This window comes from Halichoerus grypus, chromosome 5 (genome assembly GCF_964656455.1).
Source record: "Halichoerus grypus chromosome 5, mHalGry1.hap1.1, whole genome shotgun sequence".
NCBI lineage: Eukaryota > Metazoa > Chordata > Mammalia > Carnivora > Phocidae > Halichoerus > Halichoerus grypus.
In genome coordinates this window covers 153125848-153153687 of record NC_135716.1, presented here as the reverse complement: position 1 = coordinate 153153687, position 27840 = coordinate 153125848, and the positions used below count along the sequence as shown (strand labels likewise).

Below are 27840 nucleotides of genomic sequence, written 5' to 3'. Positions count from 1 at the left end.
CCGAAGTCTTGCAGACATCTCATACTCAACATAACCAAAATGAAACTTACCCCCCATACACACACCTGTTTCCTTTACAAGCCCACTCCCCTATTTCAGGAAATAGTTCATCATCTACCTACCCAGTTACTCTAGCCAGAAACCAGAGATCAACCACGATTACCCCTTCTCATTCACCCCCATATCCAACCCTTCGGCAAGACCCATTCATATCACCTCCCAAACTTTAAGCCATTCTCTTAACTGCATTTACATTATCCCTTCCCCAGGCTAGGCCAGCATAATCTCTTGCCTGCTAAATGATCTCATTTCCAGTCTTCCCTCTTCAAATCAGTTGTCCACATATCAGCAAGCCTGATAGACATAAAATCAAATGTAACTCAGAACTTGTCACTCCTCTGCTTAAAATTCTTCAGTGACGGGGCGCCTGGGTGGCTCAGTCGTTAAGCATCTGCCTTCGGCTCAGGTCATGATCCCAGCGTCCTGGGATCGAGCCCCGCATCGGGCTCCCTGCTCGGAGGGAAGCCTGCTTCTCCCTCTACCACTCCCCTGCTTGTGTTCCCTCTCTCGCTGTGTCTCTCTCTGTCAAATAAATAAATAAAATCTTAAAAAAAAAAAAAAAAAAATTCTTCAGTGACTTCTTTTTACAATCAAAGCCAAAATTATTTACTATGGGCTAGAAGATGCTACGTGTTCTCACCCCTCTCCTCTTGCTTTCCAGCCACAATGGCTTCTTTCAGTTCTTCAAACAAGATCAAGTTCTTTCCTGCCTCAGGGCCTTTGCACACACAGTCCTCAGATCTTAATCTGGGATGCTCCCACCTTCCTGCCCTCCATTTTGACATAGTTTGTTCCTTCTTGTTCTCTAGACTCAGGTTAGGTATCTCTTCAAAGATTTCTTCCCTAGCCACTTTATCTAAAGTAGGTTCCTCCATTATTTTCTGTCTCAGATCTCAGTTTCCCTCAGAGCACTTACCACAATTTGTAATTTACTTGTTGCTTCTTTGTGTTCCCTGCTCACATTAGAAATGTTAGGTCAAGGAGGGCAACAACTGTATCTTGTTCACTATTATTATCTTTAGCACCCAGCACCATGCCTAGCACGTGGAATACAATAAATGTCCAGGTAATGTCTCCCAAGCACTTTAAACATAGTTCCTCATTTAAATTTCGCAGTAACTCCGTGAGGGAGAAAGCATACTCCTCATTGTGCAAAGAAGGAAACCGCGAGTCGTTTCTAAACTACCCAAGGTCACTGAGCTAGTAACTGAAGAAGTCGGGATGTCTGAGGGACCCCACAGTCTCAAACACCATACTGGAGTTTCTCAGTTTTGGGGAACCCTGCAGCGCTGCGAGCTTTCCGTGTAACGTCGGGAAAAGTAAACTTCCCACCCGGCTACTGCCAAGCTCCCAGTAGGCCCAGCGCGCGGGGGTGTGGCTAGGCGGGTGGGCGGTCCTAGGCGCCGGAAAACCGACCCGAGACTACATATCCCAATAGGCTGTGGAGGGCGCCGCGGACTGGAGGAAGCGAGGTCGGTGGCAGCGTGATGACGTTATGAAAGACGCTGGCGCGCGGGATTTAAACTGCGGCGGTTTGCGCGGCGTTAAGACTCGATAGGGTTAGCGGAGCTGTGGTTTTTTTTGCATTTCGTGTTTCTCTTCCCGGCGACTGCCCATGGACTCGTCGCTTCAGGCCCGCCTGTTTCCCGGTCTCACCATCAAGATCCAACGCAGTAATGGTGAGGGGCGGGGTCGCGAGGTCAAGGGGACCCTTGGGCTGTGAGACGGCTGAAATTACTGCTCCCCCCCCCCCAAACAGCAGGGTCGAGACACTGTTGGGGATTCCCCCGCCTCCACCTGGACTGCGTGTCTGCACCGGCCGTCGGTCTTTTCTACCCAGGTCCAGGGGCCTCCACTGGCGGTGGTTCCCCTGCCTGTCCTCGGAAATGGGCGGGGCTCCTCCAAGTCAGTGGATCTCCTAGGGAAGTTAGGGTTGCTAGATTCACTTCGCCTCCAGAGTTCTCCCCTGAAATTGCCTTGCTTTGTAGGGACCTCGGCTTCCTGGCCCCTTTACTCTCCTCTAAATATTCCGCACTTGCAGTATGTCAGGCACTGGGATTCAGGGTTAATCAGGCAGAAAAGATCCTTACTCTACAGGAGCGTGCAAATCTGTTCTCTTTTTTTGGTTAAGCAGCTACCGCATCTCTGGCAGGTCTAATACCCTGTCATTAGGAGAATGGTCAGACATAATGTCAGGAGTGAGGTAGGGAAACCCGAGGGCACTAGAGCCTCAGTGCGTGTTGAGGAACAGTACCGAAGGACTAGAGTGACTTCTCTGCCCAGACATACCTTCACCTCACTGTAGGCTCTCTTTTGAGTGGGGGGTGAATCCTTATCCCCTGCAGCTCAGTTTTTGGGTTTTTTTTTTATTTTATTTATTTATTTGATAGAGACACAGCGAGAGAGGGAACACAAGCAGGGGGAGTGGGAGAGGGAGAAGCAGGCTTCCCACTGAGCAGGGAGCCTGATGCGGGGCTCGATCCCAGGAACCTGGGATCATGACCTGAGCTGAGGGCAGACGCTTAACGACTGAGCCACCCAGGCGCCCCTGCAGCTCAGTTTTAAGACCTGTTCCCTGCCTACCTCATGGTGGGATATTCTAAGGGTGAGGTGCCAGGAGGTTTATATTGTCTTCTAGTGTTAAAAAGAAAGAAAAAGGCAGCTGTCGCTTCCTTCAAGTCAACTCCACATTAGAGTCTCTGTGGGATTCTAAAAGTGAAAAAGATGGGTAAACTCGACTTTTCATACCGTAGGCATAATCCACAGTGCCAATGTAAGGACTGTGAACTTGGAGAAATCCTGTGTTTCAGTGGAATGGATAGAAGGAGACGCCACAAAGGGCAAAGAGGTAAGTTCTGTGAGAATGCCTCTACCACATTTAACACCTTCCTCCCTAAGCGATCTGTGTGAAGGGGCGCCCGGCTGGCTTAGTCGGTAGAACAAGCAACTCTTGATCTCAGGGTCCTGAGTTCTAGCCCCATGTTGAGCAGAGAGATTACTTAAAAAAAAACAAAAAGATCTGTGTGGAAATGGAACTTGTGAGAGCCTTGTTTCTGATGCTGCCTTGTCCTCCCTAATCCTCTTTGGATGCTTTAGGATTTTATTTAGTCAGGCCTGGTCTAAATTGAAGCAATCAACAGTTTCTGGTGTGTTTGTAGAAGACAAACTGCACAGAATCCTAAAACCTTGCTTATGTACCCTAGCTTCTGAGTGCAAACTACCTATGACAGTTTGGGGAGCAAAACTGATAATCCCGTTGAGGAGACAAAAGTATTTCTGAAACACCAAAGAACCGAAGGCAACTTATGATAAATGGCACAGATGAATACTGCTAGAGCAGCTCAGAGGTGGTAACTCACTGAGGATGAGCTTGACTGGTGGGGGTGGGACGGGAAGGCTTAGCAGAAACAGTGAGATGGCCCTTCTAGGGACTAGTGAAGAAGCTTGTTCCAGGCAGTGGAAGGCTCAGGATGCTGGACAGTTGAAAAAGGGGACAGAGGGTCTTCATCTCTGGCACTAACATGTTTAAGGTTTTATTCTGTAGGCGTTGGGGAGCCTTGGAAAGATTTTGAGAAGAGAAGCGGTGTGACTAAAGCATTTATGTTTTAGAGGCATTGTGGTGTGGTAAAAAGTTCACCGGGCTAGAAGTATAAAAACCTGGATTCTAGTCTGGCTCTGCCACTATTTTGTATTCTGAGGCACGTTTTCAACTTTCTTAGAAATTCAATCTCCTCACCAAAAAGCGAGGATGATAATATCTACCTCATAAGGTTGTCATGAGAATTTATTCAACAGATAATCTTGTACTGGTTTCAAAATGCCAGATGGCATCCTGAGGTGAATAAGACAGACCTGGACCTCCTTTCCTGGAGCATAATGCGATAACACAGGAAAAGGACTTGCCTAGCATAGTGCCTTCTGGTAGGTATGCAGATCTTTAGGTGGTATATTTGAGAAATAAAAGGATTGAATACTTTACACTATCTGCCCTTGAGTCAAGAGGTTCCTAAAATTATTTTTAACCAGCTATTAGTAGTTCCTTGTGGTTTTTGTTTGTTAGCTTGTTTTTGTTGTTTAGAAATATAGCTCTTGTAGGGTCTCACTCCAGCTCAATACTGCCTTTGGAAAAAGGTCTGAACGTCTTAGTGAGGCATTCAAAGCCTTTTCAGGATCTGACCCCAGTCAACCTTTTTCTTTGTACCATACGCTCTTCTTCCAAAGTATGCTGGGCCAGGGGCAGATGGGTCCGGTCCCCACTCTGTGACCATGCCTAGTGCCTTGCTGCCTTCACACTGTCACTCTTACTCCTCCTCCCGGGATGTTCACCCTGAATCATCAGTGTGAGAGTTACTTAATGTCAGAACTAGGGTTAGATCATTGGTCTCCTATGGTGTTTGTTTTCTGTGGTTTAAGTGTCAGAAACAGGAGGAGTGTGTAGGAAGGGTCTGTAGCTGTCGAAGAAACGGGGACAAAAGTGTGGTTCCCGAAGTACTTGCCAGGTTTTGCATTTGGTGATTCTGTTCTTGTCCTGTGCTGCCGTGGTTTCTAGCCCTCTGTGCTTATGACTTCGCCATTAGAATATGAGCTAACTGAAGGCAAGGGCAATATATGTCTTCATTCATCTTTGAATACTTTCCCCCCTACTGCCTTAATCGTGCCTAATAAATGTTTGAATAAGCTAGTTAATAAATATAGGTTGCATATGTAGAGGTAAAGCTTTCACCCTGGAGTACATGCTTCAGCTTGGAAACATTTTGAGATGCAGATAACCAAGTTGGCACTGTGTTGTGAACTGCTGTGAACTGTGCTCATGAAGTTTGAGTTGTTCCTAGAGGGTTGCAGGACTCTGGTGATGTAAACCTAGAATTGTGACCTCATTACAGACATGAGCAGGAAGTAGGGAAGGCATGAACAGGAAGCCGTGACTGGGGAAGAAGTTTCTGGGCCCAGTAGAAAATGTAGGTAGACTTAGGGTTATGTAGCAGCTCTCTGGAACTTGTCCCCGCCCATAAGATCCAGAACGGCCCTCCATTTTGACTATCTCCGGGACAGTTAGAACTCGTTTCCTCCTCCGTGTCAGCCATCAAGAGGTGCTCAGGGGACTGTGCCCAGCAGGACCCCCTGCCCAGCAGAACAGTAGGGGAGCCAAGTGGCCTAGATCTACTGTGGACTACCTGTTTGCCTGTCTGTCTGCCCTCCTCTTTACCTCGTTCTCATCACTGACATCTACCATTGGCTTGGCAATCAGGAGCCAATATCCATCTAGATGGTAAACCATGACTAATGACTATTTGTTTATAGTTATTAGTACTTGGTGGAACTTAAAGTTGGTAAATTCTGAATTTGGGGGTAGCCTTGGTTGCAGAGATGCAATTGGATTGAATAAGCCATGTTGTTCCACTAAAACTTTTTACTTGCTCTTTGCAGATTGATTTTGATGATGTGGCCGCAATAAACCCAGAACTTTTACAACTTCTTCCCTTACACCCAAAGGATAATCTGCCCCTGCAAGAGAATGTAACGGTCCAGGTAGGTGCTTGTCATCCGGCCGAACCAGTGCCCCAGATGATCTGCTTGGCTTGTTGGCTTTTGCTGATTTTCTGGGACTTCCTAGGACTTCAGCATAACACATGGACCTAAGATAGGTCCTTGAATATTGTTAGGAACCATTTATTGTGATGGTTTGTTCTGTTTTTCAGAAACAAAAACGCAGATCAGTCAACTCCAAAATTCCTGCTCCGAAGGAAGGTAAATGGATTTCTCTTGGCTTGTCATCATGGGGTTTGTGCCTGGGATAATGTTCCTGGGGCACAGGAAGTTGTGACATAGACTCATTGCTCCACTTTAGCAGGTGGCTCTGTATGGGCTGAGTCCTGTGCTGTCTTCCAAGCATCTTAGGAAGAATCCAACCTACAGGGAGGTAGAAATAGGGAGATTTTAGTCAAAGAGTACAAAGTTTCATGGGAAACTTCACTTCTGGGTAATAAGTTCTGGAGATCTCATGTATAACATCTGGTCTGTGATTACCAGCACTGTATTGTATGCTTAAAATTTTACTATGAGGGTAGATCTTATATTAACAACAAAATAAAAATAAACAAAATACAAAACAAAGGGAGCAGAAACAGACCTTAGGAAGTGATGGGTAAGTTTATGGCATTGATTATTATGATAGTTTCATGGGTGTTTACTTTATCTCTGGACACAGCGAGTTGAATAAATACCTACAGCTTTTTGTACTTCAATCGTACTGCTTAAAAAAAAAAAAAAAGAATCCAGCCCTTAGGCCAACCTCCCAAGGACCTGATATATTTGGGAAATTTGCCAATTGGCCTAGAAGCCTTTCCCATAGAATCCAGAACAATAAGCAGCCACTCATGGGCTTGTTTTCTTTCCTCAAGGGAACAGTGTGCCTTGGAGTGAGGTGGTGAGCAGGCCCAGAGAAAAACTAGGTCTGGGCTGTTTGGAAGTATAGTCGATGGTGCTGTGGAGATCGGGGGTGGGGTGGGATGGGAAGAATAATAGCATTGCCTTGAAGTCTAGGAGAAGGTTGGGCTTTCTCCACGGAAGTAGTCCGAGTACACCAACTCTGACTACAATAGTCTGTAGCTATAGGGGGTGGGGTGGCTGTAGGTGCAAATTGCCCAAGAAATCCAACTTATGACTCAGAGCCAGCTATCCCTCGAAGCCTGTGTGGCCTGTCCCAACCAGGGGTGATCACTGCCCTGACATGGTCCAACTACCACAGGGGCCCAGAAGCCACTTGCCTGGACCTTCAGGTTGGGGGGATCCCAGGTGGAAGGTGGTGCAATTGCAAGCTTGGGCTGGGCCTGAGTGGTGGGGTGCTGGCCCTCTTGCTAGCTATACTGTAAGGACCTGCAAGAGAAATTGGAATGGTCTTACTGCATATGCCTGTCCTCAGAGGACATTGCCCCAGCCCCGTCAATGAAAAACAAATCCTAATACGGGTACATGCTATTCAGCAGTAGAAATGAAACACAAGATGACAAATCTTTTAGGAAATAGGAAAATGATGATAATCTATGCTTTTTTTTTTTTTTAAAGATTTTATTTATTTATTTGAGAGAGAGAATGAGACAGAGAGAGAGCATGAGAGGGGGGAGGGTCAGAGAGAGAAGCAGACTCCCTGCTGAGCAGGGAGCCTGATGCGGGACTCGATCCCAGGACTCCAGGATCATGACCTGAGCTGAAGGCAGTCGCTTAACCAACTGAGCCACCCAGGCACCCAATAATCTATGCTCTTAATGAAAGACATGGATTATACAGAGCCATCAGATCAGCGTAGACTTAGGAGACTCAGAATTTCAGTACAAGTTGGTGTTTGCCTATGTTACACCGGGTGTTCTATTTCCAAGTTTCTGACTTATTTCGTAGGTGATGAATTGTTTCTCTCTTATGGAGGGTAACTATATAAATGGGTAGAAGTTAACAAGAATTCAAATACAACTCAGTCGTTTCTCTCACTTAAGCATTCTTCTAAGATTCCAGAAAATCAATGTAGCTGACCCTGCTGATGTAGTGATCCGATGATGTGGCCCAGGCCTGGCTCTGTAGAGCATCCTGGAGCAGTGGGAAGAGCCCAGCGTTTGGAATCTTGACAGTCTTGGGTTCCCATCCTGGCTCCAACACTTATTGACTGAGTGACAATGGGCAGGTCACTTAATTTCTCTGAGCCTCCGTTCCCCCCTTCCATCATATGGGAACATTGATACTTACCTTACAGTGTTGTTTGGAAATATGGGAAGATTGTACAGTGGTAGGAGTCACTGCAGTTAAGGTTTAATAATGCTTTTTCTCAGAGATTGGGTCTGCCTCTTCAGAAAGGATTTCAGATTGGCTGTAAGGTCCCTCCATTTACTTGAGACAGATGCTCTTGTGGGAGATGTCCTTGCTCTTGGGAGCTCTCAGATGGGCAGAACGAACAGATTAGTTTTGGGGTCACTAGTACTTGGCCTTTCTAATATTTCCTTTTCCCTGGGTAGAAGGAACGGGAAGTTGGTGGGCTCCTTTCCTGGTGGTCTGGACCCGTCTCACCCTATACAGAATCTTGGAGGGTTGCCCCCCTAGTGGCCCCCACCGGCCCTCCTGATCTCGCTGCACTGACTGGCCACTGCCCTTGGTTCTCCAGGTCTCCGCAGCCGCTCCACTCGAATGTCTACCGTCTCAGAGGTTCGCATTACCACTCAGGAGAATGATATGGAGGTCGAGCTACCAGTGTCTACCAGTTCCCGCAAGCAGTTTTCAGCTCCCAGTGAGTAATGAATCTGTTTTCCCTGTTTGAGGTTCTGGAACAGCTCCTCATATATTGCCCTGTCCCTGTTCTAGAATATCCTGAGATTCCTACATTCCCCTGGCTTCAGTTCTGTTCTGGCGCGCTCCCCCCGCTCCCTTATTTGGAAATCATTTCATTTTACTCTTTTAATTTTATTGAAACGTAATATATATACAGAAAAGCAAATGTATCATTGAGTATATAGTTCACAAACTGAACACATTCATGTAACTAACACCCAGATCAAACAGAGCATTACTAGCAACCCAACGGCCCCTCCTCAAGCTCCCGACAGTTCCTAAGCCCCTAAGGGTACCTATAATCTTGACTTCTGATAGCATAAATTAACTTTGGACTTTGTATAAATGGAATTTTAAAATATTTTTAAGGGCACCTGTGTGGCTCAGTTGTTTAAGCGTCTGCCTTCAGCTCAGGTCATGATCCAGCGTCCTGGAACTGAGCCCCATGTCGGGCTCCCCTCTCAGTGGGGCGTCTGCTTCTCCCTCTCCCACTGCCCGTAGTCATGCTGTCTCTCAAATAAATAAAAATCTTTAAAAAAAAAACTAAAAATATTTTTAGTTGCTAACTTTTATTAGATAAAGCAAGTGCAGATTTTGTAAGATATACAATCATTACGTCTTACATGTCAAATTCAGCTCTAATAAAATGAAGGTAAATAAAAGGGTCACAAGCAGGTATGGGAAGTAGAGTTATCATGGGATGTACCTTTCTGGGTTGAATCAGTATGTTTAGTTGTGGCTCAGGTTCCTGGTTTTGTTTTTTGTTTTTTTAAGATTTTATTTATTTATCAGAGAGAGAGACAGACAGACAGGTAGAGGAAGAAGCAGGCTCCCTGCTGAACAAGGAGCCTGATGCGGGGCTTGGTCCCAGGACCCTCGGATCATGACCTGAGCCAAAGGCAGACACTTAACTGACTGAGCCACCCAGTTGTTCCACTCAGTTTCCTGTTATTCCTGGCTTTTCTGTCTGTTCCTGTTAGCCATCCAGGCTCCAAGGCTTTGGAGAAGTCAGAAAATCCTGGCTTTTCTTCCAAATGAGTAGAAAGCCCTGGCCTGAGAACCCAGGCTTGGGTCAAGCCTAAAGTCTTCAGGCCTTTAGAGGCTTTTCCTTTGTGGTGAAGTCCATACTGAGCTATTTACATACCCTTTCAGATATATATATATATACATATATATATATATATATTTTTTTTTTTAAGATTTTATTTTTTAAAGATTTATTTATTTATTTTAGAGACAGAGAAAGAGAGAAAGCAGGGGGGTGGGGGAAGAAGGAGAGGGAGAGAGAGAATCTCAAGCAGACTCCCCTGAAGTGGGGCTCAGTCTCACCACCCTGAGACCACAACCTGAGCTGAAATCAAGAGTTGGACACTCAACCAACTGAGCCACCCAGGCGCCCCTTAAAGATTTTATTTTTAAGTAATCTCTACACCCAACATGGGGCTCAGACTTACAACCCTGAGATCAAGAGTTGTACTGTCTACTGACTGAGCCAGCCAAGCACCCCACCCTCCCAAGAATTTTGATCCCAGGAGCCAGCCCTCGCAGAGAGACTGACTGGGTTCAGGGTGTGGGCTGAGGTGAAGGGAAAAGCCCAAGCTTTGCTCACACTGTGGGAGCCTGAGCCCTTGCTGAGCCACAGTCGGTTGCACCCGTCCTGGCACATGACCTGCTAGGGCTCAGAGGAGCACAGCTCTGGTATGCCTGCCTGCTTCGCCAGTGACTCTTGTTCCTCCACAGCTGGCCCCCCTAGGCCCTCCTGCCCGGCAGTGGCTGAAATACCATTGACGATGGTCAGCGAGGAAGTGGAAGAGCAAGTCCATTCCATCCGAGGCAGCTCTTCTGCAAACCCTGTGAACTCAGGTAGATGCGCCGAGCTGTCTGCTCTCCTGCTCCTGGTGCAGGACAGGTTGTTCCATCTGTCCCAAACCTGGCCTGCTTTGGCACCTGAGTTCAAACCATGTTTGTCACATGGGGGCATGTTTTCCTGTGTCTTTGGCATCAGTCTTTCACAAGAGGTGACCCTGTCCCCACTAGCTGACCGGAGCCCTTGGATGTAGTTGAGTTGTTGTCACAGCTCAAGTCTTAGCCGACACCTGAAGGATAAACCAGAATGACCATCAAGATCAATCAGGGATGGTATCCCCTCTTCTGATTGTGAGAAAATGCCACAGAGGCGTGGAGAGAGCTTGGGTTAGGCCTAGAGTGCTTGTGCAAGTCTTTACTTTGTGGGCTTGGCCCTCCCCACAGTCACATCTGTTGCTGCCTCTCCTTGCATATGGTCATTTAAAAAAAAAGGGTCTAGGAAAGGCCCAGGACTCAGTACAGCAGCTGAAGAGTAGGCCGGCTGGCCTAGACAGGTAATAGTGGGCTTCCTTTCCCCTGCTCCCCACAGTTCGGAGGAAATCCTGTATTGTGAAGGAAATGGAAAAAATGAAGAACAAGAGAGAAGAGAAGAGGGCCCAGAACTCCGAAATGAGAATAAAGCGAGCACAGGTACTTTTCTTAGGTCAAGGGTTTTGAGACAGATGTCCTGCACCCTCACCAGCAACAGAGATACAGTTGGGCCCCAGCATTTCTGAGGCTCCAGTTCTGATATCTAGGACATTTAACTGGTTTCTCAGGACTCAGAGAAGAAATAAGTCAGATAGTTTCTGAAGCCTTCGGGTGAGGAATATTTCATGCTGACCAATATGTGTGATGGCAACGGAGCTACTGGGCAGAGTTACTTCCCTGCCCACCCCCCCGGTTGTGTTGGTGGGGGCGGGGGAAGTGCTGCAATGGAGTTCCAGTTTGGAGCACTTCCTCTCAATTGGGTTCATTGCTCTCGGGAATCTCAACCTGCTGGGCTCCTAAAAGGGGAGAGTGGCTCTGGCCCTAGTTCCTAGAGTGGTTTGGTACATGCCTAGGCAACCCCCTGCCAGTCTCCATCTTCAGGGCTTTGTTCGTGAGTTCTCAGCCTAGAGCCAGGGTGGGAGGAAGTAAGACTGGGGGTCTTTGTCAACTGAAGGGCTGTATGCATGTAAAGAGCTGTTGCTGCTTAGCACTGAGCTCTGAGAGCACTTACATGTCGGCATGTCAGCCATCTGTCCTTTTTCGCCCTTGTCCCAAACAGGAGTATGACAGCAGCTTTCCAAACTGGGAATTCGCCCGGATGATTAAAGAATTTCGGACTACTTTGGAATGTCATCCGCTTACTGTGACTGATCCTGTAAGTAAGCCCAAAGGGCTTCTACCTCTCCTTCCTGAGTAAGTGTACAATTGAGAGACGAATTTCCCCTTTAGGAGAGTGAGACCCTACAGGAACCTCCACTCACCCTTGAGGTATTTTCAGTACCCTTTGGTGGGCTAGAGCTAGTAAGGCTCGATGGGAGAGTCTGATCTCCAAAACTCCCACCCTCCTCACTTGCATAGGTTGGCTAGATCCTTACTAATAACCATGCAAGTAGCACTGAAAACTGTAGGCAGCAGAGTGAGGAAAGTGGGAAGGAAATTCAGAGCTGTCTGCTGTGCTCTAGAGCAGAGCGGAGGCAGGGGTCCTAGTGTCAGGTCCTGGCCCCTGAGTGGGCCAGACACGGGACTGGAAGAGGAGGGGTTCTTTCAATATTGCTCTGACCTTTCACTGGCTGGTTGTCTTCTCTCATCCTCTTGAAGATCGAAGAGCACAGGATATGTGTCTGTGTGAGGAAACGCCCGCTGAATAAACAAGGTAAGCCCTGATCAGTCAGAAGGAGGCTCTGGACTGACATCCTCCGTGTCCAGGAATCATCCCCTGAAATACTCTCCTTCTGCAGAATTGGCCAAGAAAGAAATTGATGTGATTTCCGTTCCCAGCAAGTGTCTCCTCTTGGTCCACGAGCCCAAGTTAAAAGTGGACTTAACAAAGTATCTGGAGAACCAAGCCTTCTGCTTTGACTTTGCATTTGATGAAACAGTTTCAAATGAAGTTGTCTACAGGTTAGTCTCTTGCCTTTTTTTTTTCCCCTTCTCCCAGCCTTCCTCTTTTCCATGCAGGACATTGTGATAACACTACTCACAGCCACACTGAACTCTGAGACCTTCCTGGTCTTGTATTTTCTTTGGATCAGCCGTCACAGAGCTGGCTCCGGCTCTGACTACAGCCTTGACTCCGACTCCCAATTCCCAGGCACCAGGAAGGCCCAGCTTGGGCTTGTCATATCCCATTTTGCATCTTTAGCAGCCCATCCTTGAATGGCTCATAAGTGAGGTATTACGCATTGCACTCTGCTGAGGCTGGGCTGGGCAGGCTGTAGGGGTTCTTCCAATATCTTATGCAGCCACTCTGTTACCCACTAAGCTTAGCAGACTCTGCACACACTAGGATTGCTTTGTCTAATACAGCACCCACAAGCCTCATGTAGTTTTTAGTTCTTGTTCCGTTTTTTTAGATTTTTATTTTTAAGTAATCTCTACACCCAAGGTGGGGCTCGAACTCACAACCCCCAAGATCAAGAGTCAAATGCGCCATTGACTGAGCCAGCCAGGCACTCCATCATGTAGCTATTTAAATAAAAAATAAAATTAAGAATTCAGTTTTTCTTTTTTTTTTTTTTTGGTTTAAACTCATGACTCTGAGATGAAGAGTCGCATGCTCTACCAACTGAGCCAGCCAGGTGTCCTAGAATTCAATTCTTTAGTTATATTAGCCACATTTTACGTGCTTAATAGCCATATGTGGCCTCGGCTGCTATTAGCACAGTAGAGAGCATTTCTATTATCACAGAAAGTTCTTTTATTTATTTATTTATTTATTTTTTAAGATTTATGTATTTTAGGGAGAGAGTGAGAGAGCACGCACATGGGCAAAGGGAGAGAATCTTTCAAGGAGAATCCCCGCTGAGCGCAGAGCCCAACGTGGGGCTCCATCTCCTGACCCTGAGATCATGATCTGAGCTGAAACCAACAGTCAAGATGCTTAACCGACTGAGCCACCCAGGCGCTCCATCACAGAAAGTTCTATTATCAGGACTGCTCCAGACCAGAGGATGACAAACTACAGCCCATGGACCAAATTTGGCTCACAATCCCTTTTTATAAAAAGGGCTCTCAAACTAAGAATGAATAGTTTCTCTGTTTTTAAAGGATCTTTTTTTTTTTTTTTTTTTTTAATGTGACAGCTGGGCGCCTGGCTAGCTCAGTTGGTGGAGCATGCAACTCTTGATCTCAGGGTTATGAGTTTATAACCCCCCATTGGGCATAGAGATTACTTAAAAATAAAACCTTAAAAAAAAAGTGAGAGATACCTATGTGGCCCACAAAGCCTAAAATATTTTAAGGTCCTACTTTAGAGGGTTTCCGCTGATCTTTGTAGTGTTTCTTATGCTGGCGGTCAGCTTCTAAGCTCAGGGTTTCACCTTGGGTCTCAGGGTTGGAGGGAGGGCTGGTGGCTCAATTAGAGTGAAGGCCACCTGCTTACTCTTGGCAGGTCAGTCCAGCCCTCCCCAGTTGGTTGGAAGAATTTCAAATTTATCAGTGGGGCTGGGGTCCGGTAGGACCACTTTGCAGGAGAGGAGTGCTAGTGCTTGGAAGGAGGAATTGAAGACCCCAGGAGTTCTGCAGTGAAAGAGCCAACAGGACCACATTCTAGGAAGCACATTTTAGGGAGAGATAAATACTCTCTCCTATCCTTTCTTCTAGGTTCACAGCAAGGCCACTGGTCCAGACCATCTTTGAAGGGGGAAAAGCAACCTGTTTTGCATATGGCCAGACGGGAAGCGGCAAGACACATGTGAGTATTCAGGCCTGGCTGGGAGCACACCTGCCCATAGTATCTCACCGGGTCCCTGAAAAGGAAGCCGGTGAGCTTCTTGCAGAAAGTGCCATTGGCACAGACACTCCATCAGCAGATACTCTAGCGCCACACGCCTCTGCGGGGCAGCATCTCGGCCTTGGTGTGGCGATGAAGCCAGTGGTGCTCTGGCCTAGGCCCAAGGCCCCGTATGTACCACCGTCCTCCACCCCTTCCCTTGCAGACCATGGGCGGAGACCTCTCTGGGAAAGCCCAGAAAGCATCCAAAGGGATCTATGCCATGGCCTGTAAGTATGTGTTCTGCCGCACCGGGGTTGGGCACAGAAAGCCAGGCTGCTTACTTAATCCAGGCTCTCTCCATAGCCCGAGATGTCTTCCTCCTGAAGAATCAGCCCCGCTACCGGAACCTGGGCCTGGAAGTCTATGTGACATTCTTCGAGATCTATAATGGAAAGGTAGCTAGCGGGCAAGGAGCCCCCTATTTATACTCTTGGGGCCCCTGAACTTTCTAAATCCTTGAGGTTGGCTAGAAATTGTAGAAACCAAACAACCTGTGGGCCGTCAAGCCTTTGATGGGCTGCTCTGCCCGGACATGTGTGGGAGATTTCATCTGATGATGAGATGGGGCCCAAGCTCAACAAGTAGGGCAGCAATACTCTTCAGGGCCCCCTCTCACATGGGCAGCTTGCCTTGTGTGTGCTCTGCCCTCCCTTGACCCACCTCCTTTATAACCTTTCTACTCTTCCCCTGATCGTGTACGTTCATTCTCTGTTCATCTTCTCTTTCACTCTCTCCTCCACCCCTTATACTCTGTACCCTCTCTCTCTACACTCCATGCTTTTGCAGAGTTGCCTTCCCCAGAGCAGGCTCTCAAGGATAATAATAATAATTATAGCTAATGTGGATTATTGATATGGTATCGTGTGCTAAAGCACATGTCTCAACTCATTCGTTCACGACAGTAACCTCTGAGGAAGTATTACCGTCATTATGCTGCAGATGAGGAATAAGCCCGGAGCCGCTGGGCACGGGTCTAGGCTCCCATAGCTAGCGAAGTAAGAGAGCACGCTGAGGCAGCCCAACTCGGCTTTCAGGGGTACTGCCCTGCACCCGGCTTAGCTTCTCTCTGCCTTCCTTGCTGCCAGCCTTCTCTAAGCTGGGACAGGCCCTGAAGGATGGGGTGTCGGGTGGGGTGCCCGGCCCCTGACAGCCTTAGCCTTGTTCCCCTGCCTGGCACAGCTGTTCGACCTGCTCAACAAGAAAGCCAAGCTGCGGGTGCTGGAAGATGGCAAGCAGCAGGTGCAGGTGGTGGGGCTGCAGGAGCACCTGGTTAGCTGTGCCGACGAGGTCATCAAGATGATCGACATGGGCAGTGCCTGCAGGTCAGAGTTCTGGTGATGGGAAGGGCCCCCCAGTCCCTGGTTCAGGTGACAGACCCTCGCTCTAAGCCCACTGCCGTTTCCACAGAGTGCCGCTCTCTGCAGCTTGGTGAGGGCTGTGAGGGCCCCTGCGTTAAGGACTCTCAATAGGGCCGATGACCCCAGGCCAGAGGCTCATCAGGAGCGAGTCAAAGTGTCTTAAATCTAACCAAAGTAGACTTTTTTTTTTTTAAGATTTTATTTATTTATTTGACAGAGAGAGCACAAGCAGGGGGAGTGCCAGAGGGAGAGGGAGAAGCAGGCTCCCTGCTGAGCAGGGAGCCAGATGTGGGACTCGATCCCAGGACCCTGGGATCATGACCTGAGCCTGAGCTGAAGGCAGACGCTTAACCGACTGAGCCACTCAGGCGCTTCCCCTCCCCCCGAAAGGCAGACTTTATTTCCAGGCTCTTACCCCACAGCATACTTCCTGACTTCTCTAGGTTTTTCTTTGCTCTTCTCTCCCTCTGTGGTAGGAGACAGGATCTCTGGGTATGTTCTAGGCTGGAAGTGATGGGGTCCTAGCTCCTCTATAGAGTTAGAGAAGTCCTCTGCCACCAGGCATGGTGCAGTGGGGTGCTGGGTGGCTTATGGAGGCCCAGGGAACGGGCTGCCCTCCTCAGGGCCCTCAAGCTTTGACAAGTGATTCATGACAACCCTTCCTTCTCCCGCTGGGCCCTGCAACACAGGCCACTCCTTCCCCATGTGCTGTTGGGCCGTCGGGTCTGGCTAAGGTCCTAGCACAGAATCCAGTACTTTCACTGCCAGGAAAACTTGCTAGGTCCGGAGCTGGAGGGAGAGCTGCTGCCCACGGAGGACAAAACAGAAGTCCGGGACAAGAAGACACAGGACTGCTCCGAGTCCTGACTTGTGCCCCTTGTACCAGAGAACTTAGTGCTGTGGAGTCGGGTGCTTGAACTCTGGGGAGCCACAGTGGCTGGTAACCTCAGAGGCTCATAGCCTTTCTTTGCTCTCCTTTGACACAGGACCTCTGGGCAGACATTTGCCAACTCCAACTCTTCCCGCTCCCATGCCTGCTTCCAGATTCTTCTTCGAGCCAAAGGGAGAGTGCATGGCAAGTTCTCTTTGGTGGATCTGGCAGGGAATGAGAGAGGTGCGGACACTTCCAGTGCTGACCGGCAGACCCGCATGGAAGGTGCAGAAATCAACAAGAGCCTCCTGGCTCTGAAGGTAGCAGGGCCTAGACAGAGGTGGTTGGCCTGGAGGGCTCCTGGTGGAGGGAGGGAGGGAGTGGGCGGCCCAGAAGGAAGGAAGGGACCACAGTGGCTCCTGCTCTCCCACAGGAGTGCATCAGGGCCCTGGGACAGAACAAGGCTCACACCCCGTTTCGAGAGAGCAAGCTGACACAGGTGCTGAGGGACTCCTTTATCGGGGAGAACTCAAGGACCTGCATGGTGAGTAGGGTCACTTTGGAGGTGGTATAGAAAGACCCTGAGTCCTGTCTGTGGGCAGGTTTGGTGCCCCTGGCCACCTGGGTTTCCAAGCTTGATCTTGACTGGGCATCCCCTGCTGCCTTTTATTTATTTACTTACTTATTTTAAAGATTTATTTAATTATTAGAGAGAGCACGTGCACGCACGAGCTAGGGTAGGGGCATAGGGAGAGGGAGAGAGAGAATCCTCGAGCAGACTCCTCGCCAAGTGCAGAGCCCAGCATGGGGCTCGATCCCAGGACCCTGAGATCATGACATAAGCCCAAATCAAGAGTCGGATGCTCAACTGACTGTACCACCCAGTCGCCACCCCGCTCCCACCTGGCCTTTTAGTACCAAGTTCCTCTTTGCCTATTCAAGAGGGAAGGAAAGGATATGCTCGCTTTACTGTATGTCTGGCAGCTCTTGGATTGGGGATGGTCCATGCTCCCTTACCTGGTGAAATGGGGTCCCAGAAATCAGAAGGAGGGCTATGGGAAAGCAGGAGAGGGAAATTCTCATCTCCTCTATGGCTTCCTTCAGGTTTGTTGGCTCCCAGCTTTGCAGATAGGAAAGGGCTACGGCCTTAAATGATTTTTGTCCCCTTATTTTATCTACAAGCCCTGCTAGCTAGGGTCTGCCCTTCTTCCCCTCCAAGGAATCTCCTCTTCCCAGCCTACTAGGGAAGGTGGGAATTTCTGACTAAGCTCTAAACCATCATTCCTGAGCCCAGCTGAATAGAAGGTTCCAGCAGGAGCCACCGCTCCTTAAGATGTGACCTTGGTGAGAGGATCAATAAAGTGATAAAGCAACAGAGGGGATAACCAGATGCACCAGGAACCAATTTTCAAGGTGCATTAATTTTCGGTGCCCATGGGGCAAGTTGCCTGGCACAGAATGGATGCTTAATTATTAGCTTCCTGCTTCAATACTGTGTGGGTGTCAGCAGCTCAAATAGATAGTTCCTGGCAGTCTCCAGCAGGAGGAGGTCTGGTGCACTTACCCTGTGATCTTCAACCCTTAACTGCCTGTTTCCCCCTTTTGCAGATTGCCATGATCTCACCAGGCATAAGCTCCTGTGAATATACTTTAAACACACTAAGATATGCAGACAGGTACTGGTACCCATGACCAGCGGGATGGGGAGAGGGGTGCAGGAGGGAGGAAAAGAAGAGGGAGGGAGCTCTGGAGTCTCAGTGCCTACTGTACATTCTTCTGTGACTCAGTGAATCTGAGACTTGGGAGTTCAGACATGATGCTAGATGGTCTGTCCCAGTCCCCTTCAGGCCTTGGTCGAGAGCCAACATGGGTCCTCTAGGCCAAAGTCAAAGCTGCTTCTCCCCTTGAGCCTCATGGTCTGAGTGGTGCTGCAGTCTTGTGAGTGCCAAGGAGGCTCCTGTGGGCTCTGAGACCTTCTTGTTTCCTCAGGGTCAAGGAGCTGAGCCCCCACAGTGGGTCCAGTGGGGAGCAGCCAACTCAGATGGAAACAGAAGAGATGGAAGCCAGCTCTCATGGGTCCCTGATCACAGGCAATGTAAGGTGTGGGGGTGGGGCCAGGCAGAACGGAAATGTGGCCTGCTGAGATCGGAACTAGACCATACTGTTGTACCTCTCCTTTTGGCCCCTGCAGTTCTCCAAGGAAGAGGAGGAACTATCTTCCCAGATGTCCAGTTTTAATGAAGCCATGTCTCAGATCAGGGAGTTGGAGGAAAGGGCCGTGGAGGAGCTCAAGGAGATTATACAAGTGAGGAGCTGGCCCTGGCTAGGGAGGGATTGGATATCCATACTAGCAGAACCCCTTGGTGGTGCTTAGCACCATTCTTTGAACGTGACCTGGGCTTTGCTCCCACAAGTCTTCAGATAGGGATGGCAAGAGGCAGGCCTCTACCTAGCATTCCTTCGTTCTCTACCTATTCATCTAGCTGTTCTAGAACAACTAATTAACATACCCCCTTCTCCAGCCTGGCCCACACAGCCTTTCTCCTCCATCTTCCTAGCCAGAGCTAGTGTCTCTCCTCTATGCTCCTGATTGAGGTTTTGGAGAGTGATTTATATGCAGAGACCTTGGCTTGTTTATTCAGCGAGTGTTTGGTGAGTACTTTCTGTATGTCAACTGCTGTGCTGAAACCAAAGACCAAAAACATGAGGTATGGATAGTACGCCCTAAAATAAGACTAGATCAATCCTGACCCTTCTATGTATAAGCTGATTTCCTTATGAAAGTCATTTATCATCACTAGGCCTCAGTTTCTTCATCTCTAAAATGGGCAAGACAGGGTGGTTGTGTCTGAGGATTAAGTGATACGCTTTTAAAGCAGTGCACAGCATGCAGTTAGTGTGTGGTAGGTGTTGGGTGCTGGTGCTGCTGTGACTCCTGCTGCAGGGGGAGGGGAGGCCCGAGAGTGCCCTCTGCCAGGGGGGCGCTCAGGGTGCAGCACAGAAAGGAGCTTGGGCCACTCTGAACTGAGGAGGGCACATGAAGAGTAAGCGCTTAAGTCTGTCCTCCCTCCCTGGAGTGCTCAGGGGTACAAATGTGTGAAAGGCCATGGTACTTTCAGGAAGAATGAGAGATTCACTCTGACCAAAGCAAAAAGAGTGAGCAGATGATGGAGTTAAGGCCATGGCCAGGTCAGCTAGAGGGCCCATGGTTCACTCCCAAGGCCTGGACTTGGTCGCAAGGGCAGTGGATGCCTTTGAAGGAAGTAAAGCGGAGTGTGGTCGGATCAGATGACGTGGTCTTATCAGAGCTTTAGGTGCAATGTGGAGCCTGGTTTGGGAATGTGGGAGAGCATGAGTAGAGGCACTTCGGAGTTAAGAGCAGTTAGGAGATTATTGTTAAGAGTTCAAGAGAGGTGTTGGTGCCTAGACAGAGTGTGGCCATGGCCACCATGGGACTGGAGTGAGGACATGAGACTCAGGTGCCATTTAAGGGGCAAAATTGGTAGGATCTGGGGACAAGCAGGGTAAAAGAATAAAGTTGCTGCTCCCATTTCTGGCGTGGTCTCAAGACAGATTGTGACGTTCATTTGACCCGGGGAGAGGGACAAGTTGGAGGCAGGAGAGAGGATGGATTCAGTTGAAGATTTCTGTGCGAGGAGGTCAGGAGGCAGAGTGTGGGCTGTGGCCGAAGGAATGCGCAGCTCGTGCACGTCGTCTGCATTGCAGGTGGTAGGGGAGCAGGAAGGGTTTGCTAAGTTGGTTTGACCGTTTTTGAACTGACAAGGTTCTCCCGTGTCACCACAGCAAGGGCCAGGCTGGCTGGAGCTCTCTGAGATGACCGAGCAGCCGGACTATGACCTGGAGACCTTCGTGAACAAGGCAGAGTCTGCCTTGGTCCAGCAAGCCAAGCACTTCTCAGCCCTGCGAGGTGGGTATGGCTGGAGGATGGCGCCTCTGCCCTGAGGGAAAGGGGCCTCTGAGACCCCCGCTGACCCACAGTGCCCCCCCAACCCCTTCCTTCCAGATGTCATCAAGGCCTTGCGCCTGGCCATGCAGCTGGAAGAGCAGGCCAGCAAACAGATAAGCAACAAGAAACGGCCCCAGTGACGACCGCAAATAAAAGATCTGTTTGGTTTCACACCCAGCCTCTTCCACTCTCCATCCCTCCCCAGCAAACTTTGGGCGCCGGGTGGGACTAGTCAGGGTCTGAGCTGGGACAGGCTTCGGTAAATGCCAAGTATGGGGGCCCGAGGCAGCTGGGGAGGGGGTCAGAGTGACATGGGACACTACTTTCCTTTTCCTCAGTCGTAGCCCTCAAGGGAGCAAGGATGGGAAGGGTGTTACCTTCTCTCCAGGAGGGGAAGACTCTCTGGTATAGAGTTTTCCCTTGGGTGGCCTTCTGCCTGTGTGGACTGGCTACTGGTGGGGTGCTCTGTGGGGTTATCCTGGCTCTGGGGAGAGGGAAGGAGCCTTTAGTCCAGCTCTCTGCTGGCTCTGGCCTGCCTTCCATGCCCTTGGTTCAGGCACTATGTCTTGTACTTAAAAAAAAAGTCTCTGGGATCTCTTCCTTGCTGGTTTTTGAGGCTCAAGAGGATCCCTGCTGTTTTCTGTTTTACGTGTTTATACATTGTGTCTAACAATAAAGAAAGAGGGAAAAATCAATCTGTTGAGTGGTGTGTGGAAAGGACTAAGGACAGACACTTCCGCCACTCTCCGTAGTGCTGATTCTGTACTCTCCCTAAGGAGGCCACTCTCCGTAGTGCTGATTCTGTACTCTTCCTAAGGAGGCCAGATCCACACCTGCAGTTTCAGTGATGCGGTAAAGCCTCAGCCCTTGCCTTGTTCAGTGCGTCCCTGGTCCCAGGTCCTCTCCTGGGGCCAGGAGCTAGAAGCAGAGAAGAGATGGTGTTCTGTCAGTTACGGTCTGCTCAAGTCACATTAAAAGATTCTGTGGCAACACTGACAAGAAGGCATTTGGCTTGCTAGATGGGAAAGGATCTGATGAGCAACACCAGTTTGGTCTGGAAAAATTAGAAGTTTGCCAGTGGACTGAGAAACCAAGGATAGAGCATGGACAGTTTGGGAACTGGAGGGTTCCAGATTCCTTGTCATGGAACATGAATTATCTAAATAGTAATATGCCACTAAAACATTTTTAGTCTAAGTGCCACACAACCAAATATGTATTCTAGAAAGGCCTCAGGAAGGTGGGTGGGGAGCGTGGGGCACATGGGCTACTGCAGAAACTCTATAGAGTAAAGACCTCGGTCGAACAGACCAGGTTCTGGCTCTCCCAGCCTCAGTTACTTCATTTATAAAACAGGCGCATTCTCTACCTCATTGCATGAGTTGAAGGTGCCAGTCAATAACCAACTGTAGGACCTGGCTTCAGAAATTTAGCTGAACCAAGTTCACAGAGACAGCACTAGCTCTGAGGCCTTCAAAGCTTCCAGATACCTAACTTTCTCCCTCATCTGTGAAATGGGGCCACCGAAACCCACCTCACAGAACTGGAAAGATTAAATGAAGACCTTACCAGACCTGACCCATCTTCTTACCTGGAATACCATACATGTTCCTAATGGGGACGCATCCTTACAAGTCATCCCCTGCTCTGAACCCTTTATTTATTTATTTTTAAACATTTATTTATTTATCTATTTTTAAAGACTTTATTGTTTGACAGAGAGAGAGAGTACAAGCAGGGGGAGCGGGAGAGGGAGAAGCATGCCTCCCGCGAAGCAGGGAGCCCCATGTGGGGCTCGATCCCAGGAACCTGGGATCATGACCTGAGTCGAAGGCAGCACCTAACTGACTGAGCCACCCAGGCGCCCCTGCTCCGAACTCTTTAATAGCATCCCTTCGCACAAAGGATAAATTCTGAGTGCCCTACTGTGGCCTGGTCAGCTCCTTCCTCTGTTAGTCCAGTTGGAATGCAGTTTGGCCAGAATAGTTCAAGGTTAAAAGCCCAGCTTCTGATGCCACATAGCCTGGCTCTGACTGCAGAACCTTATGTGGGTTTCACATCTTTGTGCTATCTGTGACGTGGGGGTAATACTGGTATAGAGGTGGTAGGAAAATTGAGTTGATATACACACGGTAAGTACAAAGTCCCATATTTAATAAATGCTATATAAGTGCTAGTTAGCTATTTTAAGCACATAAGAACAAAGATTTTTGTTTAATACTATATCCACAATGTCTAGAACATACGGTGAGCATACAATATATATTTTTGAGTGAATAAACTATCTCGTACCACTCACTGTTCTCCAACTACACTGACCTTTATTTCTTGAATATGCCAGACCTTTAAAAAAAAAAAAAAAAAGCTTTATTGAGATATAATTCACATACTTTATTTATTTATTTATTTATTTTAAAGGTTTTATTTATTTATTTGACAGAGACACAGCGAGAGAGGGAACACAAGCAGGGGGAGTGGGAGAGGGAGAAGCAGGCTTCCCACCGAGCAGGGAGCCCGATGCGGGGCTCGATCCCAGGACCCTGGGATCATGACCTGAGCCGAAGACAGACGCCTAACAACTGAGCCACCCAGGTGCCCTGAGATATAATTCACATTCTTTAAAATTCACATACAGTGGCACCTGGGTGGCTCAGTCGGTTAAGCGTCTGCCTTCGCTCAGGTCATGATCTCGGGGTCCTAGGATCGAGCCCCGTATCGGGTTCCCTGCTCAGCAGGGTGTCTGCTTCTCCCTCTCCCTCTGCCCCTCCCTTGCTCATGCTCTTTCTTTCTCAAATAAAATCTTAATATTTTTTAAAGGCTTTATTTGAGAGAAAGAGAGCACAAGCAGGGGGAGGGCCAGAGGGAGAGTGAGAAGCAGACTCCCCACTGAGCAAGGAGCCCGATGGGGGGCTCGATCCCAGGACCCCTGAGCAGGACCTGAGCCGAAGGCAGACGCTTAACCAACTGAGCCACCAGGCACCCCTAAATAAATAAAATCTTTTTTTAAAAATATTTTATTTATTTATTTGACAGAGACACAGTGAGAGAGGGAACACAAGCAGGGGGAGTGGGAGAGGGAGAAGCAGGCTTCCCGCAGAGCAGGGAGCCCGATGCGGGGCTCGAGCCCAGGACCCTGGGATCATGACCTGAGCCGAAGGCAGATGCTTAACAACTGAGCCACTTAGGCGCCCCAATAAAATCTTTAAAAAAATAAAATTCACATGCTATAAATTCAGTGGTTTTGGTACACTCATTTAATTGGGCAACCATCACCACTAATTCCAGAACATTTTCACCCAAAAAGAAACCCAATACCTGTTAGCAGTCACCTCCCAATCAACTCTTCCCCCAGCCCCAGGCAACGACTAATCTACTTTCTCTATGGACTTGTTATTCTGGACATTTCATATAAATGGAATCATACAATATGTGGTCTTACCGTCTGGCTTCTTTCACTTAGTGTTGGGGTTTTTTTTATTATTTTTTTAAGTAGGCTTGGCGCCCAACATGGAGTCCAATGCAGGGCTTGAACTCATGACCTTGAGATCAAGACCTGAGCCCAAACCAAGAGTTGGACACTCAACCAACTGAGCCACCCAGGTGCCCCCAAAATGGATGAATCTAAAAAACACACTAAGTGAAGGGTTTTCGCTCTTATATTTGACCCAATTTGAGTTAATTTTTGTAGATGGTGTGAGGTGTCTGAATTCACTTTTTGGCTTGTGGCTATCAGTATTTCCAGCACCATTTGTTGAAAAGACTTGTTTTCCCATTGAATTGACTTGGCACCTTTTTTGGAAAATCAATCGACCAGGGCGCCTGGGTGGCTCAGTTGGTTAAGTGTCTGCCTTCGGCTCAGGTCACGATCCCTGGGATCAAGCCCAGCGTCGGGGCTCCCTGCTCAGCGGGGAGCCTGCTCTCCCTCTCCCTCTGCTGCTCCCCCTGCTTGGGCTCTCTCCCCCTCTCTCTGTCAAATAAACAAATAATCTTTAAAAAAAAAACAAAAAACAAATACCAGCCTGATCACAAATGATCCAAGAACACTCAAATAATAAACAAAATATAAACATGTTAAAGATTGATCTTCAGGGGCGCCTGGGTGGCTCAGTCGTTAAGCGTCTGCCTTCAGCTCAGGTCACGATCCCAGGGTCCTGGGATCGAGCCCCGCATCGGGCTCCCTGTTCGGCGGGAAGCCTGCTTCTCCCTCTCCCACTCCCCCTGCTTGTGTTCCCTCTCTCGCTGTGTCTCTCTCTGTCAAATAAATAAAATCTTAAAGAAAAAAAAAAAAAGATTGATCTTCAAACATTATGCCAGTGATGCCTTGCTTGTTTATGATCTCCCTGACATAAAATCACATCCACACCTCAGTGGCCACCAAGCCATTCAGCAGAGCTTCCTTAACTGTGAACTGTTTGAAACTACCCATCTGAGCACGCTTGACTATTTTTTTCAAGTTCTGAATAGCTGTAGGGATCTCAGCAGGGGTTGGAGGAACCAGGTCAACCTTGGCATAGTGCCAAAATGCGACCAATCTGCCCATCAGCCCACTGAGGCTTTGAGTAAGTTACAGCAGTTACCACTAGCACCAGGGCCTTCTCTGCAAGGTTATGGACAAACTGGGCCATGGTTCCAGGATAGAAACTTGATTTCTGGACTTTAAATGCTATTCCATTTGTCTGTATATCTGTCCTTGTGCCAATACTACACTGTTTGATCGCTATAGTTTGTATTAAGTTTTGAACTCAGGAAGTCTAAGTTCTCCAACTGTGTTCTTTTTCAATATTGTTTTGGCTATTCAGGGCCTCTTGCAATTCCATGTGAATTTGAGGATCAGCTTTTCTGTTTCTGCAAAAAAGGCTAATGGGATCGCACGGACTCTGTAGATTGCTTTGGGTAATATTGCCATCTTAACAACATTAAGTACATGTCCTTAGGATGTTTTGTACATGTACAAGGATCCATGTACACAGGGTGTCTTCCCATTTATTAGGTCTTTAGTTTCTTCCTTTAAAAAAACGAAAATATTTTATTTATTTGACACAGAGGGAGTGAGAGAGCACAAGCAGGGGGAGCGGAGGCAGAGGGAAAGGGAGAAGCAGGCTTCCTGAGGAGCAGAGAGCCAGACGAGGGGCTCGATCCCGGGACCCTGGGATCATAACCTGAGCCGAAGGGAGGTGCTTAACCAATGGAGCCACCCAGGTGCCCCCTTTAATTTCTTTCAACAAGGTTTTATAGTTTTCGGTGTACAAGTCTTCCACCTCCTTGGTTAAATTTATTTCCTAGGTTGGTTGGTTGGTTGGTTTGGATGCTATTGCAAAATGATTTGTTTTTCTTAAGTTCCTTTTCAGATTGTTCGTTGCTGGTGTATAGAAACACAATCCATTTTTGTGTGTTGATCTTATACCTTGCAACTTTGCTGAATTTGTTTATTAACTGTAATATTTTTATAAGTGGATCCTTTGGGACTTTATATAGGGTCATGTCATCTGTGAATATAGTTTGACTTCTTCCTTTCCAAATGGGATGTCTTTTATTTCTTGCCGAATTGCCCCGGATAGAACATCCAAGACAATTTTGAATAGAAGTGGCGAGAGTGGACATCCTTGTCTTGTTCCTGATCATTAAATATGATTTTAGCTGTGGGTTTTTGTAGATGATCTTTATCAGCTGGAGGAAGTTCAATTCTGTTTTTAGTTTAAGTCTTTTTATCATGAAAGATTATTGGGTTTTGTCAAATGCTTTTTCTGTGTTTTGAAGTGACCATACGTCTTTTTCTCTTATTCCATTAAAAAGGTATATTATATTGATTTTCAGATGTTTAACCAACCTTGCAAACCTGGGATAAATCCCATATGCTCATGGTGTATAACCTTCACTTCCTGCTTGTGCAGCTTCAAATTGAGCTATATCTTACCAGTAAAAGGCAATATTAGGGTCTTTTCAGGTCTTCCTGGGTATGTATTCAGCCCTGCATATGCATGCGGCCTTTAAATTCCCAGGAATATGTGGGAGTTTTTCAAATCCCCATATCCCCCTGCTTTTCCTTTTCAGTCTTTGTTTTCTGGTTTTCTGGTCGGCCTCTTGTTAGCCCCAACTGGTAATGTCACCTCAGCAGCTCTGTTGCCCCCCCCCCTTTTTTTTTTGACAAACACCCTAGGGATTGGGCTGTTCAGAGTGAGCTTTGAGTGGGGTGAAATAAAGACAAGCCCTAAGAATGGAGCTTTTTGGCAAGTTGCCAGACAGGTCACACGGTGATGATTCTTTGGGGATGGGGCTTTGGGGGAGCTCCAGACCCATCTTCCCCTTCCGATTGCTATTAGGCTGTTTTTCACAGCTACCATAGTTGAAAGGCTACTGGTTTTCAAAACCTCCATGGAGCTGGGGGAAGGGGATGGGATTAGGGCAAATTAAAAAGCAACAAAGATCACTGTTCCCAGATTCAGCTGCTATTCTTGAATAAGTGCTCCTTGGATTGTTGCAAGCCTTAGTTAATTTCAGAGTTCCGGAAAAGTTGATTTTGACAATTTTGGTCAGCATTCTCGTTGCTTTTATGGAGTGGTTTTCTGAAGCTCCTTACTACATCATTCCAGAAGTGCTTACCCTTCTCAGAGCTTTTTACACTTGACATTCTTTCTGCATGGAATCATCTGCTCTTCAAAAGGTTCTTTTTGGGAGGTGCCTGGCTGGCTTAGTCAGTAAAGCATGTGACTCTTGATGTCAGGATCATGAGTTCAAGCCCCACATTGGGTGTCGAGCCTACTTAAAATAAAAATTAAAACCATGCAGGAGTGCCTAGGTGGCTCAGTCAGTTAAGAGTCTGCCTTTGGCTCAGGTCACGATCCCAGCGTCCTGGGATGGATCCCCTCATCTGGCTCCCTGCTCAGCGGGGAGTCTGCTTCTCCCTCTCCCTCTGCCCCTCCTCCTGCTCCTGTTCTCTCTCTCTCAAATAAATAAATAAAATCTTTTTAAAAAATTAAAGCTATACGAAGTTTCTTTATTTTCTTTCAGGTCTGTTTACCCCAGATCTGTCACCCTAGAGAAGTCATCTCACACCATCCTATCTCATTTGCCCCTTTGACCCATGGAGCACATTATTTCTTTCATATAGTTTATTACTATCTATTTATAGTGTCTTCTCCAGTAAAGTTTATGCTTCAGGTAAGCCTTTCATTGTAAAGATTTTCCAGGGCCTAATACCAATTGTTCTTAATTTCTAGTGTTATTAGTCTACAGAGCTAAGTGACTTTATCCAGGTATTAGGGACAAGAGGTGGATTGATCCCAGGTTTAAGGACTTACTGGGTGAGGAGGTGGTGAAAGGTTAAAGTTGAGAGAGATAAAGATGCTCATGTGTAGGCACCCAAAATATGACAGGAGTAGTATTAGAGAAAGTTACAGTGAGTCGGGATCTAAAATCTAGACACAAGTTGGTGAGAAGCAGA

The 27840-nt window shown here is 47.8% G+C and overlaps 1 protein-coding gene and 1 pseudogene across 1 annotated transcript; one reads left to right on the top strand and one right to left on the bottom strand.

The window, feature by feature from the left end:
- Positions 1–1579: 1579 nt before the first annotated feature.
- Positions 1580–21094, top strand: KIF2C (kinesin family member 2C). The gene is made up of 21 exons (XM_036108442.2): positions 1580–1739; positions 2814–2908; positions 5488–5589; positions 5760–5808; positions 8210–8332; positions 10114–10236; positions 10769–10869; positions 11489–11584; positions 12028–12082; positions 12168–12330; positions 14032–14122; positions 14367–14430; positions 14507–14598; positions 15383–15525; positions 16548–16752; positions 16866–16976; positions 18041–18108; positions 18422–18527; positions 18624–18737; positions 20237–20360; positions 20457–21094. The coding sequence occupies exons 1-21, from the start codon at positions 1676–1678 to the stop codon at positions 20537–20539; spliced, it is 2172 nt and encodes a 723-aa protein (XP_035964335.1). The 5' UTR covers positions 1580–1675; the 3' UTR covers positions 20540–21094.
- Positions 21095–21259: 165 nt separating this feature from the next.
- On the bottom strand, positions 21260–25024 carry LOC118545899 (ATP synthase F(0) complex subunit g, mitochondrial pseudogene; annotated as a pseudogene).
- Between the last annotated feature and the right edge of the window lie 2816 nt (positions 25025–27840).